Source organism: Malaclemys terrapin, chromosome 12, assembly GCF_027887155.1.
Source record: "Malaclemys terrapin pileata isolate rMalTer1 chromosome 12, rMalTer1.hap1, whole genome shotgun sequence".
NCBI classification, from domain to species: Eukaryota; Metazoa; Chordata; order Testudines; family Emydidae; genus Malaclemys; species Malaclemys terrapin.
Window position 1 is genome coordinate 17,752,501 of NC_071516.1, and position 16,259 is coordinate 17,768,759.

At 41.8% G+C, this 16,259-nt stretch overlaps 1 protein-coding gene across 5 annotated transcripts in view; it reads right to left on the bottom strand.

Moving 5' to 3' along the window:
• Nucleotides 1–16,259, bottom strand: part of STAU1 (staufen double-stranded RNA binding protein 1) — a 47,122-nt gene that overhangs the window by 17,744 nt on the left and 13,119 nt on the right. For 3 of the 5 annotated variants that reach the window (XM_054044942.1, XM_054044945.1, XM_054044941.1), the window contains exons 3-5: nucleotides 13,239–13,515; nucleotides 11,310–11,434; nucleotides 6,484–6,697 (exon numbers count right to left, since the gene is read on the bottom strand). In XM_054044942.1, coding sequence (XP_053900917.1) covers nucleotides 6,484–6,697; nucleotides 11,310–11,434; nucleotides 13,239–13,431 — 532 coding nt within the window. In that variant the 5' untranslated portion in view covers nucleotides 13,432–13,515. The remainder of the gene's footprint in view (nucleotides 1–6,483; nucleotides 6,698–11,309; nucleotides 11,435–13,238; nucleotides 13,516–16,259) is intronic. The other 2 variants (XM_054044944.1, XM_054044943.1) reach the window with 1 other exon arrangement.

Here is a 16,259-nt window from a genome sequence, read left to right on the forward strand (position 1 = left end):
AACAGGAGGTTCTTCCAGATGTGTGGTCTATCTCTATTCCAATGTGCAAATGTATGCACTCCATGTGTCTGGAGCCAGAGAATTTTGAAAGCAGCATCCCTTTGTCCGCACATGCACTCTTGTTCACCTTATGCCTCCAACCAAGGAGATAAAAGGTCAAGACAATTATCTCCTCGCCAGTTCATTCTCCATTGCGAATAAAAAGATGATCCAAAGCAGAGGAGGTAGCAGAATACAAACAGGGACTACACATCAAAGAACCTCAAATTACTACAAGGTAATTTCTCTTCGAGTGCTGGTCCCTACGTGTATTCCACTGTGGGCGATTGACATGCAGTACTCAAGAGGACGGTTAAAGATGCAGATGGCAGAGCCAAACAAAGGAGCACTATTTTGAAGGATGCATCAGAGGAGTCCTGAACCAAAGCACAATGTTTCACAAATGTGTGGCTAGAACTCCACGTAACTGCTTTACAGGTATCAAGTAGAGGCACTTCCTGAAGTGATGCCACAGATGTCACTTGCACCCTTGTGCAATGAACCCTTACCCCATGGAGGGAGGGAGAGAGAAATTAGACACCTGACAGAGCAAAATACAATCTGAGATCCATTGAGAGATTTTTTGAGAGGCTATAGCCTGACCCTGAACTCTTTCCACTATGGTGACAAATAGTCTGGGAGACTGATTGTTTTTGTCCTTTGCAGGCCAAGGCTCACCAAATGCAAAGGGAATGGAGACTCCTTTCTTCTAAGGATGCATGAAGTTTTGGAAAGAATACAAGTAAGTGAATTGACTGGTTCAGGTGAAACTCTGAAGCTACTTTGGGGATTAATTTAGGACATAAAGGGTAATGAAACTTTGTCCCTATGGAATATAGCATAAGGAGCTCCACCATCAGTGCTCCAAGTTCACCAACCCTCTTGGGTCAGGTGATGGCTACCAGGAATGCAACTTTCATGGATAGGACATGGAAACAAGAAACTAATGGCTTGAGTAACGAAAGAACAAGTTTTAAATCTGATTAAGTAAGCTATTTTTTTTTTAACACACACACACACACACACACACACACACACACACACACTCTAACTATGCTTTTCCAGAGTTTGCTAGTCAGTGGATGCATGATAATAGAGTAACACTGTGAAGGTGGATAGTATGCACTGACTGCTGCCAAGTGGACCCATCAGGAGCTAATAGACAAGTCTGGTGTCTTTAAGGAAAGAATATAATCGAACATAAGAGGAATAGCCACTGCTTCTGAGGGTAGACATTGTCAGTGTGCCCACACAGAAAAACACCTCCACTTGGCTAGATGACATTTTCTAGTGAACTCCTTTCTACTACCAGAAAAGATGCTCTGTACTTCTCCAGAACATGATCATTCTACAGATGATGCCCATCCAAACACTACACCCTGAGGTGAAGTGGACAGGGGTTGGGATGCTTGCTCTTGCTGTTTCCTTGGGTCAGGAGATTGGAAAATGTCATAATAATGATCAGCGCTCAAGATGACATGCACAGGAGGCTCATAAACCAAAACCATCTGGGCCAGTTGGGGGCATTGAGAATAATAATATAATATATGAATATTTGCCTATCTCATAGAACTGGAAGGGACCTTGAAAGGTCATTGAGTCCAGTCCCCTGCCTTCACCAGCAGGACCAAGTACTGTCCCTGTCAGTTTTTTTTGTCCCCTGCTGGTCCCTAAATGGCCCCCCTCAAGAATTGAGCTCACAACCCTGGGTTTAGCAGGACAATGTTCAAACCACTGAGCTACCCCTCCCCTCCCCCCAGGATGACTCATGCCCTGTCCTACCAAATCTCCTGTAAGACCAGAGGTAGGAGTGGTAGTGGAGGGAAGGCATAGTTCAGATGGTCTGACCTTGGAAGAAGCAGAGTGTCGCCCTGTGAGTGGCAACCTAGGCTTCTGGAGCAGTATATCTCGTATTTCCTGTTCATTTGGTAGGCGGACAGGAGCAAAAATATGGTTCACCACACTGTTGTGTAGCACCAATTTGTGGCCAACAGCAAAATGTCTGCTGAAAGAGTCCTCTAGCATGTTCTGATTTCCCAGGGGGTAGACTGCCCACAGGGTGATCTGACTGCTGATGCACCAGTTCCACAAACTAATCAGTTCTACATGCTGGTGGACAGGATTTTGCTCCTCCCATTTGTTGATGCAAGACAGTCATGATGTTGTCCTACACTGAGAGCATGGTGACCTTGAATGAATGGGAGAAAGGCTTTGCAAGTCTTTCAAACTGCTCACAATTCCAGAACACTGATGTGCATCCTAGACTCTCGCAATGTCCAGGTGCTCTGTACTGTATGGTTGTCCATGTGAACTCCTCACCTCAACAGGGAGGCATTTGTAAGGATCGCCCTTGTCTAATTGGGAGGCAAGAAAGGAAATACCCACACATACCTGAAGGGGATTCTTCCACTACAGCAGGGATGATATTTTGGTGGGAACAGTCACTATGGCTCTGAGATTGGTGGTTTGATGAGTACACTGTTTGAAGCCTGCAGGCAACGAACGTAGAGTGTGGCAAACAGCATGATCTAAGCACATTAAGTCATGTGACCAAGGAATGAGAAATCTTGACAAGTGCTCATGCTTATGAGCTGGTCTCAGATCATTTGAAATCTGAAACCTGTCCATTGGCAGGTAAGCCCTTGCCACGATCGAATTTAAGGATGCACTGATAAAGCCTAAAGTTTGCACTGGGGTGATGGACTTTTCAAAGTTTACACTGAGTCCCAATAAGGAGAGGAATTGCAGCATTGCCAAAGTCAATGCACAGGCTTCTTGGCATATAGGCTTTGTGATATAGGCTGCCACTACAGAGAATACTTTGATAAAGACCCTGGGGGCAGAAGCAATGCCAAAAGGGAGTACTTCATATTAAAGTGGTTGAAGTCCACCATGAATCTGAGAAAACGTTTGAGCAGGGTAGATGTCTATGTGAAAGCAGTCATCCTTCATATCCAGAGCTGAAAGCCACATTCTCTTTTCCAGGGATGGGATTATAGATGCCAACGTGACCATGCAATTCTTGAGTCTGCAAATAAAACTGTTGCGATGGCGAAGATTGAGAATGGGTCTCCAATCGCTCTTCTTTTCGGGTACTAGGAAGTACGTCCAGTAAAAACGTGGTACTGAAGAGGAACCTGCTTTATCAATCTTCACTCTAAGATGGATTCTACTTCTTGTTTGAGAATCTTCTCATGACAGAGGCTTCTGAAAAGAGGTAAGGAATGGGGTGCACAGGGTAAACACAAAACTATCATACAGCCAGAATGGACAATGTTCACACCCTCATTGATTCCAACAGAACTGCTAGATCAGGCATGTAACTAGTCCTCCTCTTCAATTGGATCTGGAGGCAACTCTGGTTGCCCTCTCAGAGGGGAGGGATGAGACGACTCCTTAGCAGAACGGACCAACTCTGCAGCCGCCACTACGGCTAACAGGATAGATTGAATGAGGGTTGCGGAGGTCCCCACGGCATAGGCTAACAATGGCTCAAAGGCAGGTCATGAGGTGCGGGCTGATCCCAAGCTGGTCTAGGCCTCCTGTCTGGGAAGACGTCTTGGAGGATGAAATAGCATTTCATCATGCAGTTCAGAATCTCTTGAGGAAGAGAAAGCCAATTCCAGATCCAATGGCAGTAGCCACGGTGCTGCTGGAGGGAAATCATAACCCAAACATAGAATGGGAGACAGACTCCTCCCAAAAATTGGCTCATGAATGGAATTAGGATTTTTCTTGAGAAAGAGGAACTTGATGGAGCAGGAGACATCAGATCTGGGAGAGCAAACATGTCCTCAGGAGGAGCGCAGGACTTGGCTTTTCCTGGAGTGAGGTATCCTGTCCACCCGCACCAACAGAGCTGCAGTAGGGACAGTTTGTGCCACAGCCATGGAAGACAAAGTCGGTACCATGGCAACTCAAGGGTCTCAGCGATCACTCTTCATCAGTGCCAGCACACCCCAGGTTTGTGCTGGGCAATACTGGAGGCACCATTGCTGCCAAATGACAATCTGGTGCCAATGGAACCTTGGACTTGTGGGCTTTCTGGTCATGCCCCTGAGACTTAGGTCATCCTAACTTCTCTTGGACTGATCTTAGATACTTTCTCGGTTAGGCAGAATCCTTTTTTGCCTCCAAATCCACTTAGAAGGATTTGGTCTCATGCTTATGAGAATGCTCCCTGCTCTCCCAATCAGACCCTGATGACGGATCTGTAGGGGTAGACTCCCTCGCTCCTGAGCCAGACCTTGTGGCAGGAGGCATGTACTCTGCTCAACTGGGACTGTCTGGTGGGTTTGCTGGCATGGTCCAATTGCTGTCTCGGTGCCCTCTCCATGAGGTGCTTCTTAAGGCAAAATTGAGGGCCTTCCCGGGTACAACTGGGAAATGAATGGCAGATACTACACCTTGCTGCGACGAGGGTTTCCCCAAGGCAGTACAAGCAGCGTTGGTGGTCATCGCTGACCAAGGAGGAGTGTGGTCAGGAAACACAAATTTTGAAGCCAGAGTCTTGCACATAGTCCAGTACACAAAACAGGGTATGGGGGTTGGGAGGGCTCCCCATGTCAGGGAGGCTAACTATAAAACGCTAAAACTCTCAGATAAAACTTTAAATTCTAACTTCTAAAATGATTTACAGATACATATTCACAGATTAAGGATAAACCAAAGCTTTGGACACCGGAGGTTCTGACCTGGACTGTACGAGGTTAGAAGGAACTGTAGAGGCAGAGGCCACTGCACCCTTTATCTCTTCAGTCAAAGGCACGGGATGGGCAAGGAAGCATATGCGGATTACTGGACATTGCTTTCAAAATTCTCTGGCTCCAGTGTACCCACAGTGAAATACAAACACTCGAAGAAGAATATTTATTATGCAATGATAACATGTTGGTTATATGAGCAGTTGCCCTATTTGCTTAGGCAGTGACAAATACAAGGAAAGAGCTGTGTGAAATTCATCTTCTTTATGGGCTAAATGACAACTTATTCATAAGTTTTATCATTTCATTATAGTTTGTAGAGCCCTGCACAGATACAAAATTTATATCCACAGATGCAGATATCTGCGGAGCTGCAGTGCTGTACCAGGAACCACAGCGGCAACAGCAGCAGCATGTCGGGCCATCGCTTGCAGGAGTCAGCGCCCAGGCCAGGCAGCTCCGGTGTGGCTGTACCATCTCAAGTCCTGCCCACTGAGGCAGCCAGCAGGCTCATTGGCAGCTGTCCTTGGTCATCCTGGTGTCTGCAAGTGCCTCGCATGTTCCCAGGCAGGAGTCCCTTCCATGCAGCGGTGTCTCTCTCCTGTCCGGGAGCATGCAAGGCACTTGTGCACACCAGCATGACCAGGGACAACTGCTGGTGAGCCTGGTGCGCACCCCAGCGGGCAGGGCTGGGGGCGGAGGAGTCATGCCGGAAGAGCTGCCCGGGCTGGGCGCCAACTCCTGCAAGGGACGGTCCGACATGCTGCTGTTGCCGCTGTGGTTCCTGATACAGCACTGCAGCTCCACTGATATCTGCTTTATAGCCACAGATATAAATTTTGTATCCGCGCAGGGCTTTTTATAGAGTGTTTTAAAAGTGTGATTTAGGAGAAGGGTTGAATGTTTTTTATCTTTTGTATTGTGGTTTTAAAATCTCTACTAATTTCGTTGATGTTGTTGGTTAAGTATCAAGATGTTATACAAATGTATTAATCAGACTGGAAAGTCTTGGATACAGAATATAAAACTAAATCAAGAGCATGCAGTAAAAAGATTATTCAGCTTCACTTTACCAATTACAAAAAGTTCTTACTACAGAAGCTTAGTGAAATCAGAACATTTTTATTTTCAACACACAGGTCCCACTTAAATGCTGACTTAGCAATTTGAAACCTTTTAACTGAAATGCCAACTACAATAATTTTACATCCAGTACTACAAATGTTATGCATGTATTTTCATTATATTTTGAAGTCCTCATAAAATCCTTCAAAATGTACCTGACAGAAATGTCAGTAGAAACAAAACTAAGTAAAAACACTTTATGAAGCCACAAAAAATCAGGCTTTCAGGATTACCAAATATTTACCTGCCCAAGCAAAAAGTCTTATTACCTACCCTCACCATAATTCAATTATTACAGTAAAAAAAATAATCTATCCATGGGCAAGTCAATCTTTACAAGGATACTCTAACTGAAGTGTTAGATGGCAAAATACAAACAGTAAAATTGAAACTGATGTTTCTTTAAACTTACTACACTGCACATCTAGATGTAGGGAACAAATTACACTTCAAAATAATCTCTGGTGGTCAGAGGCATTTGAACAATTCCACATTGCGTACAGGTGACCTTTAGATTAAGATGAAGGTCTCACGTATTTTGACAGTTGCCACTGACTGTACAGAATGTCACTTCAAGATCACCAAGTAAGCACAAGCTTAAGCAACTTATACATACCAAGTTCAGATGTGGGTATCCTATACACATTTTTAAAGAGCCTGTCCTGGCAAATACCTGGATTCTTTCCTTCACTACGAGACGGGCGAGCTGTAGGTTTAGGAAATTTTGTCCCTTCCAAAGCTTTGGCAGCTGCCGCATGTTGAGCTTTTTTAATACTAGTTCCTTCAGCTTCCCAGTGCTGGTCCCCAAGAGTCAGCTGCACTGTAAACACCTACAAACAAGAAGTGCAAGTTCTTTATTAGAGCCAACACCACCATTTCACATTATTTGTTAGGACCTCTTATGTGTTTATAATATGCCTTCTGCTACAATCAGAAAGGTTATTTATTACTAAGTACAACTTAAATAAAGCCTTGTCAACACAGTAGCTGAAGTTACGCTTTTGGTTTCCTGGGCTACTGAATGCAGGGATTAACAAAACTGTTATAACAGTACTAACCAAACAGCTCCCCACTGCAAGACATTTGCATTGAATGCACTGCATTGAAGGATGTGCACAGAAGTATGTAGATAGGTAATGGCTACACAGAGGGCTGTTACTGCAAGAAATGTATTGTGTGATTTTAATGTTTATAATGCCAACATGATTCTCCTAAATCTTCTCAAAATGCAGACTGCTTATGTAGAATTACGTTTTTATATTGCACAAGTCAGGGGTTCCCGAAGTGTGGTACATGTACCCCCAGGGATACACGAGACATCTCTGGGGAATGCAGGAAAAATTGTGTAATGGTGGATTTTATTTATTGTGTTTTCATAATAGGCCATTCAAACGAAACTTTAAAACTGTGTGTGGGAATTTGTTATATAAAATACAGTAGTTAATGGACTTCAAGATGTACCAATAAGAACACAGAGTTGCTGACATACAGAGCCCTCACCCCCAATCACCATACAGCGTGGGTTCAGTTGCCCAGCAACTGCCTAGTCTAACTGAGCTCGGAACTTACTCAGGGTTGGGGTTTTTTTTCGGTTGTATGTGTGTCACAGTACTGTATCTGTATGTAACTGAAATATGGACAGATGGCTAAAGACATGTAGTGTTAGGAAGAACAAAGTATCAGTGGTGAGACGGGTGGGGTACACGGGCAGCTGGTAGATCTGGAAGGGGATCTGCAGTAACAAAAATTTGGGAGCCTCTGGCGTAAGTCATTCACTTGTTACTTTAAACTTTCAATTTGGGTTACATTTTTCAGAGGTCACATCAAAGATATGTGAGGCACTAAGGAATAACTTCTTATGTTGTCATAGGTCAGTGGTTCCCAAAGTGTGGGGCATGTCCCCGGAGGGGGAACATGGAGGAATGTTCGGGGGGCATCACATGGTGGGGCCCAGGCCAGCCCCCGATTGGAAGAGGGGGGGAGGAGCATCACCCAGTCCCGGCTCCGGCCTCGGCTCCAGGGCTGCCCAGAGGATTCAGGGAGCCTGGGGCAAAGCAATTTCAGGGGCCCCTTCCACTAAAAAAAGTTGCAATACTATAGAACACTATATTCTCGTGGGGGCCCCTGTGGGGCTGGGGCAAATTGCCCCACTTGCCTGCCCCTCTGGGCAGCCCTGCTCAGCTTCCGGCTGCAGCCCCAGGTGGACAGGTTCCATTACGGGTAATGGGGGTGGGGTGGGGGGAGAACAGAAAAGATTTGGGGAATCACAGTCATAGGTGCACAGTTTTTCAGACCCATATGGTGATAAAACAGTTATTTTACACAAGTGTAATGACTACAGAAACTTTGTAATACGTCACCCTAAGTAAAGTGCGATAAGGACAGACCTATTAGCCTAATTTTCACAAGTGAATCAAATCCACAGTAGGTTAAATACGTTTAATTTTGATCAGAATAACAATGCAAATGAGTATATGCCTTGATTATTCTTCCCAAATACTCATTTTTTTAAAAAATGTAACCCTTTCCTGCATTGCACATGGAATCTTTGGCTTAAGACACTAGATAAAAATCAATGGAATTGTCTTTATCTTGGAGCAAAAATCAACTTTAATATGTTTTAAAAATAATCACACCTAAGCATATTCTCCTAGGGCAGTGGTTTTCAACCTATTTTCTTTTGCGAAATGGAGATGCAGACCCCTCTGGAAATCTTAGACACGATTTGCAGACCGCCTGGGGGTCCGTGGACCACAAGTTGAAAACAATTGTTCTAGTGTGCATATGACATTCATAATCACTACTACAGCATAGGCCTCTTGCCTGAAGCAACTTAAACAGATAAAAACATTCCACCAGATTTTCCCTGTAGGTCTTAGCCTCAGGATCCAGGCAATGCAGAGATTTACTAAGGAAAAAAGTTTAATTTTCTAACTTCTTTCCGTACACTCCTTTTGCAACATCAGAAGCCTCCTGTATATTTTCTACAACCTTTTAAGGTGGGCATTTGAATGCTAACAGCACATACTCAAGAAACGAAGTATTTACTACAACCTGCCAAAATTTCACTAGAATAGTATGGCACAGAAAGTACACAAATGGGTCCATGCAATGTAATATTTTTAAACCATGAGCACCACTAATTCCATAAGGCACTGAAGACTTTAATACTAAAGTAATTTATTTCAAAGTGGATTAATGCCGTATGAGATTCCACTATATTGTGTATTTGCAGTTAAGTGAAATTTACTAAAATCTTGCTCTCAACCATCTAGAAAGCAGGGTTCTAGTAAATTGCACTTCACTGTCAGTTACAACAAGGTACAGTAACTCCTCACTTAATGTCCTCCCAGTTAAAAACGCTGCTGATCAATTAGAGAACATGCTCGTTTAAAGATGAGCAATGCTACCTTATAATTTTGTTTGTCAGTTGCCTGCTTTGTCCACTGCTTGCAGAAAGAGCAGCCCGTAGGAGCTAGCTGGTGGAGGCTTGGAACCAGGATGGGCCAGCAGCCCCCCTTTCCGTTCCCCATTCCCTAAGTTCCCTGTGTGGCAGCTGCCCAGCAGGCTATCAATTGCCTGGCAATTCAGCTGTCCCTCCCCTCAGTGCCGTGTGCTGCTCCTGCCCTCTGCCTTGGAGCTGCTCCTGGAAGTCTCCTGCTTGCTGTGCAGAAAGGGGGGGGGGGGAGAAGAAGAGGGGTGCTAATGTCAGGGTGTCCCCTCCTCCTGCTCCTGTACCCCACCTCCACAGAGCAGGGGGTGGGGGTGGGACACAACAGGGCTCAGGATGGAGGGAGCTTGCTGGCAGCAGCTGCTGTCTCAACTTGCTGATCTACTTACAAAGGCAGTGTACTTAGACTGGGATCAGCCTACTAAAAGGGACAATGCGTCTCTCTCTCTCACACACACACGGTGTGTCTCTCTGCCATGCTGTCTCCCCTCCCTCCATTCGTGCTGCCTTGTAGAGTGTGAGGCTACATTAACAACATGTTAACCCTTGAGGGTTCAGCCAAGTGCTAGTTGGCCATTTAGCAGTAAGGCATTCCCTGGGAAATATCCCACTCTCTTCCACCCTCTGACTCCACCACCTCAACCAAGCTTCACATCATTGCTGTGTACAGGATTACATTGTTTGTTTAAAACTTATACGCTGTGTGTGTATATATACACATAAAAATATATAGTCTTGTCTGGCAAAAAATTCCCCTGGAACCTAACCCCCCATTTACATTAATTCTTATGGGGAAATTGGATTCGCTTAACATTGTGTCACTTAAAGTAGCATTTTTCAGGAACATAACTACAACGTTAAGCGAGGAGTTACTGTAGCTGCAAATAAATGAAATGTGGGAGAGCCACCCAAAAACGCAAATCTGAACATCAAGTACCTTTAGGCATTATTTCAGACAGTTTAATGCTTGAGAATAGACTATTAAAAGCTGTCACAGCACTTCTAATGCACTGTATTGCCTGTGATAAAGGCGAAGTGATCTGTAGAAAGCAAGCATCAGAAAGGTACTACCTTAAATGAATATTGACACTTTGCAAAATGCAGCAAAAATTCTAGGGACCCCATGAGTCTCTCCCCATGATTCTCTCCAATTCTAATTTTCTGGAAAGCTTTGCAAAGATTCAGTTCAGACAATTCCCAGATTAAATTGTTCCAGCATGAGTAGCACAATCTGGTCAATGAAAATGTGCAGTTATGTACAAGAGGAAAGGGACTGTTTTTACTCCTAAAATTTTAAGTAGCCAACTGAGTATTCCCAGAAGTGATTTTCCTGTGAACTTACTATTCCCATACCAAACAAATGTACTTGAGTTCTCATTAAGGACTACTTTTCCAAAGGGGGGTAGGGAGGAAGAGAACAACACATTTCAGCCATCTTTACTGCATCTGAAGGTATAGTTTTTTGGGGAATGGAATTTAGCTCAAACTTTAAAATGAAATCACTGTCAAGCAGGGAGAGCATGGGAAATTTCAGCACAAAAAAACATTTGTAACAATTCAAAGTTGGGTATTATAATAGAAACTGATTGCTAACACGTACTCCATTAAACACTGTATGTTAAAGCCATGACCACAATGCAGACAATGGAAAAAAGTAAGTAGTGTACAGTTAAGGGTAAGTCTCAAACCTCTCCTGCAACAACTACAATAAGCAGCTTTAAAAACAATTAATTAGCATTGGACAAGTTTTAACCCCTGGGATAACATCCCCAGCTCAACCTTAATATGCTTCATCATACCCAATAGGGATGTACTAAAAAAGCTGGACTGCAATTGGAAATCACTTAAGGCTTTAAATTGTTTTCAGTGTCCCATTAAACCACCCATAACTCTACTACTGTAGATTATTTTGCACAAGAGCTAGACATTTTGTCTTTCCACTCAAAGTTACTTGTCAATATAAATGCATACGTGATATGAGCAATATTTACCTTAGAGTGAGCTGGACCTTGCTCGCTCAAAAGCTTATACTCAGGCTGAATCTTGTTGAAACGGGCTAACTCATTCACAAGACACATTGGGGTTTTCTCTTTGGGGTTTGCCATGTTAGAAGGAGCTGAATGATAAGGCAAAAATCACAGATTATTAGATCATAATTAAGATGACTGATATTCCAGAATTTAAAAAGTTACCAAAGATTCAACAATTAATTTTCTGTATCTTTATGGAAGTACTGATAGCAGCTTGCAATCCATGCTGGTTCAGGGGGAACATGCTACTTTACCATCAGAGTTATTTGCTGGGATAGAGAGCTCTAAGCATGTCTCAAACCAGTGAATCTGTGAATGTGGAGATCTCTAACCATTGTGTGTAGAATGGAAAGCATTTAAATTCAAGATCCAAGGGCAAATGCCATAATTGTGACAGAAACTAAGAGGAAGGATCAAATGGCAATTTGCTTTCAGACATCTACCCAGGTACATGTCGATGTGGTTTAAAGTTTAGGAGGCTGAGGCCTCAACTCTGACCTACGCAATATACATTAGATGTTCTCTAACTGTGCATCATCATGACAATTTGTTTGAAGGGTCAGTTCTTATTTATGGGCTTTTCTGTTTCTGCCCTTGGGAATCTATTTTCCTATGTTACTCTGGTCTGTATTCATTCATTTTTCCTCCACGCAAACTCTACATTAATTTTAACCTACATATGCTATGCATTTAAACCAAATCAGGACAAGTTCTCTAGCATTTAATTTAGTTCCCTAGCCATATCATCCTTTCTACTTCTGGTCTGTTCCCACTTTCTCAGGAAAACCCTTGTTAAGTATCTCCCCTTTTTGAAAAAGTCTGATCATTATGCTATTCATTATCCAAGTGCAAAGTACTCCATTTAGGAAGACGGTGGGGGGGAAATCAAATGCACAATTACAAAATGGGGAGTAACTGGGTAGGGAGTAGCACTGCTGAAAAGGATCAGGGAGTTATTGGGGATCACAAATTAAATGATTTGTAGTACAATGCAGTTGCAAAAAAGGCTAATATTTTGGGGTGTATTAACAGAAGTGTTGTTTGTAAGACACAGGAAGTAATTGTCCCCCTACTCAGCACTGGTGGGGCCTCAGCCAGAAGTTTGTGTCCAATTCTGGGTGACACATTTTAGGAAGAATGTGGACAAAGGTTTCGAAAACTCAACCTATGAGGAACGGTTAAAAAACTGGGTATGCTTAATCTTGAGAAAGGAAGACTAAGGTGGGGACCCGAGAACAGTCTTTAAACATGTTAAGGGTATGTATAAAGAGGATGGTGATCAATAGTTTTCCATGTCTACTGAAAGCAGACAAGAAGTAATGGGCTTAATCTGCAGCAAGGGAGATTTAAGTTAGATATTTGGGGGGAGAAACCTTTCTAAATATAAGGATAGTTAAATACTGGAATAGTCTTCTAAGGGGTGTGTGTAGAATTCTCATTAACCTATTCTTAAAGACCTCCAGTAAACAAACACCTGTCAGGGATGGTCTAAGGTCAGGCCTTTGTTCACACACCAATCCTCCTGCTGTTATATGTGAATTGAAGACATGCTGTCAGTTTAAAATGTGCATAAAGTGAAAAAACTGTTGTAAAGAACACTGATTAAAATGTTGCTGACAATTCCTTCAACAAAATCATCTAGGTATTATAATTTTAAATAGATATTTTTAATTCATTCTCTCAAAACTTTTGAAAGCTATTTTTAGATCTGTTTAAAACATTTCTCTTAAAACTATGATCTTAAAACAGGGATAAAACACGGAAGCCAACTCAGGTGGCAAATACAGTTTTTAGAGTAATGTTTGTAAATCAGTTCCTATAGGTCTGCAACCTGCTGTATCAGACCACAGAACAAGGCTGAGAAATACAGACGTTCATTAACATGCTTACCTGCAGCTGCACTGGTGGATGTAACAGATGCAGAAGGTAAAGCAGAGTTTTGAAGAGGTCTACCTGCATTTTCAGAGGGCAGAGAACTAGTGGTAGAAGGAATACTCAAAGGCTGCGAAAGAGATTGGTTCTTATTCAATATTTGGCTCCCAGAGAGAGCAGCAGATGGATTCTGAATTTGAACTTGAGACATGTTCACTTGCAACCAAAGTGAATTACTGCAGGTAGACAGCTTTGAATGCAGATTAATTCAGTGTGATGGAGCCTAATGGTCTACCTAAAAGGTTGTAAGGAAGAAAAAAAAAAGATTATACCAAATATTTAAGTTCCAATAATTCACAAACATGATTGGAACATCAGTATGTATAAGAAGTTTATAACTGGAAAATATCTATTAAATTTATTTCTCTATTATTAAAAAAAAAAAAAAAAAAAAAAAAAGTCCAAACATTCTTCAAGCACCCTACTGTTTCCATTTTGTACACAAAAACTCGCCTGCATCCCAACAATTTTAAAAAAATATTTCAAAGTGCATAAACTTCACATTGGTTTAGTTTACAAAACAGAAAAGGACAGTAGTTGCATTTATTCTTGCTCATTTAAAAGTACGTAACTGCCCATCTCTTTTCTACATCATCGTTGAATCCGCTTTCAAAGCAAATCCAGTTACATGAGTTGTTGCTATTATACAAAACAGAACAACTTTCAAAATTATATTACATTTCAACTTTGTTGCTATTTGGAATTAGTCTATAACTCAAAAAGATAAGCAATAATGTGGTCTTTTAAAAAAGAACAGTTGCTCAAAGCAAGTACACAGCCATATAGTTGATTTGGAAGGAAGATACACTGTGGCTTTCACTGTATTGTTCACCTTTTCTGCATAGGTGACAGCAGTCAATGCTAACATGCCATTACTCTACACCAGCGGTTTTCAAACTGTGGGTCAAGAGTTTGACACATATCATACATTAGATAGAATATTCCAAATGCACATATAATTGAATTAGAAGGTGCCTTATTCACAATTCATGCATTACGATTGCACTGTTCAGTTTTGTAGCCCTCTAGCCAAATGTTAGAAGTGCTCTTAAGCAACTGTCTATTTTAAATTAGACATAACCTCCAAGTGACAAACTTATACGAGTAATTGTGAAGTACTATATATGATAGCACTTTTCTCCACTAACAAGTTAGTGGTAGCATTCTGCTTTGCATGGGTGCAACATTACATTCATGCCCAGACAGTTCAGCTTAAATATACACTAAAACTGTCAGTTTGAAGATATTACATCTGCCGGAGCCAGCTGCCAATATCCATTTACCAGCCATCCAGCAATTTACTGTTTCAAAGTAAATTTTTACTTCCAAGTTTACTACTAATGTAGTTTACACACACACTTCCCAGCTGTAGATTTCTATAAAACCTAACTTGCTGGCAAAGGTTTATGTCTGTATGACTTTAAGATGAAGAATACAAGTGAAACTGCACATCCAGAATCCACTCAGGTGCTATTACCAGCAATACAACTATCCACATGTTCTGCAGGCTTCAAATTCTGAGCCTGTGAAGAGACTTCCAAATGTGGGAAGGAAAGGGGGATGACACAAAGGGTATGTCTACACTGCAACCCACTAGAGGTGCATGTAGTATCTGAGTAGCTACATGCCACAGTGAAAAGCAAGCTGCATTCATGCTGCAGCATGCATGTAGCTAAACGTGTCAGTGAAAGACTGGTGGGGGGAGGCAGCAGGGAAAGGTTTTGGCAGCAGAGAACTGCCAGAGCCTTTCCCTGCGTTGAGGAGGAAGTGGGACAGGCATTACATGGCTAAAAAGAGCAGTACTGAGAACTTGTATTCATGAATATACAAACACTGATTTTTTGTTTGTTTGTTTTAAAAAGGATTGAGGAAAAACTTCTAGAAGGCAAAGTGATAATTTTGCAAACAAACTTCCATTACCAAGCCAGTAGACTGAAAGTCATGTAATATTTCAATATTTGTATTTGGTGGCATTTCTGATAAATGGATCTCAACTGGAGGTTTTTGGTCTACTAGACTCACTGATTTTGATGCTCCTCTTCATATTCCTAAACTTTTTTGTTGCATCTCCATTAAGTCCCCTTTAAATACTCTTGATTCTGATTCCATGCCTCAACAAAGGTAGTCATTGTTTCTTTATCTACAATTGATCATGAATGAATTAGGTTTAGACAACTAGGGGTAACATCTTACTTAAGTATGCATCTTTCCTTATGTTAGTAAAAGGAACTCTGGTAAGAAGGAAATTTCCTCTTTTCAGATCTGAGTATCAAGATTTTCATTTATTTTCTACTGAAGTGGGAACACTCAGTCTCACCTGAATGACTGAATATATTTTTCATATTTGTTAAGGAACTTTGAAGACTATCATACTGTAGTTAAAAGCTTGTGTGGAGTTTCTTTCTGGGATTAATAGTTACCTTTCCCGTTATGATTTATGTACTCCATGTGTGTCTGAGGATTTTGTACAAGATTGCTTGTGTCTGATGCAAATTACTTGCTTGCATATTTTCACCTTGTTTTGTAGTAGTACACAGTTACATTTTTTAACTATTTGCAGATATATACACATAGTGAAAGATTAAAAGGTTCCCATTTCCATTATTTTAAAAATGGAAATACTAGCAAGCATAACAGGGACCTTATGGCACTTTACAAATATTCAAAGCAGTTTAAATTCTGAATCTCTGAAGTGCACTTCTCCCTCATTATGTTCTGAGGGCTAAAAAAGGATTTTCCTGCTAATTCAACCTGACTTTAAAAGTTGCCAGCATAAACGCTAAAATGCCATGAGTGATTCATACTAAATGCTTTAGCTCGCAGAAGAGAGAAAATTAGTTCAGACAAACTAGTTTTTCATATGCAGCAAATGGTCTCAAACATCTGAGAGCAAGTGCTGTATGTGCCTATCAAACTTATAGACTTTTCACATTTGGTACACCATAACTGTAGTCAATAACTTGTCAGTGTTTATAAAGG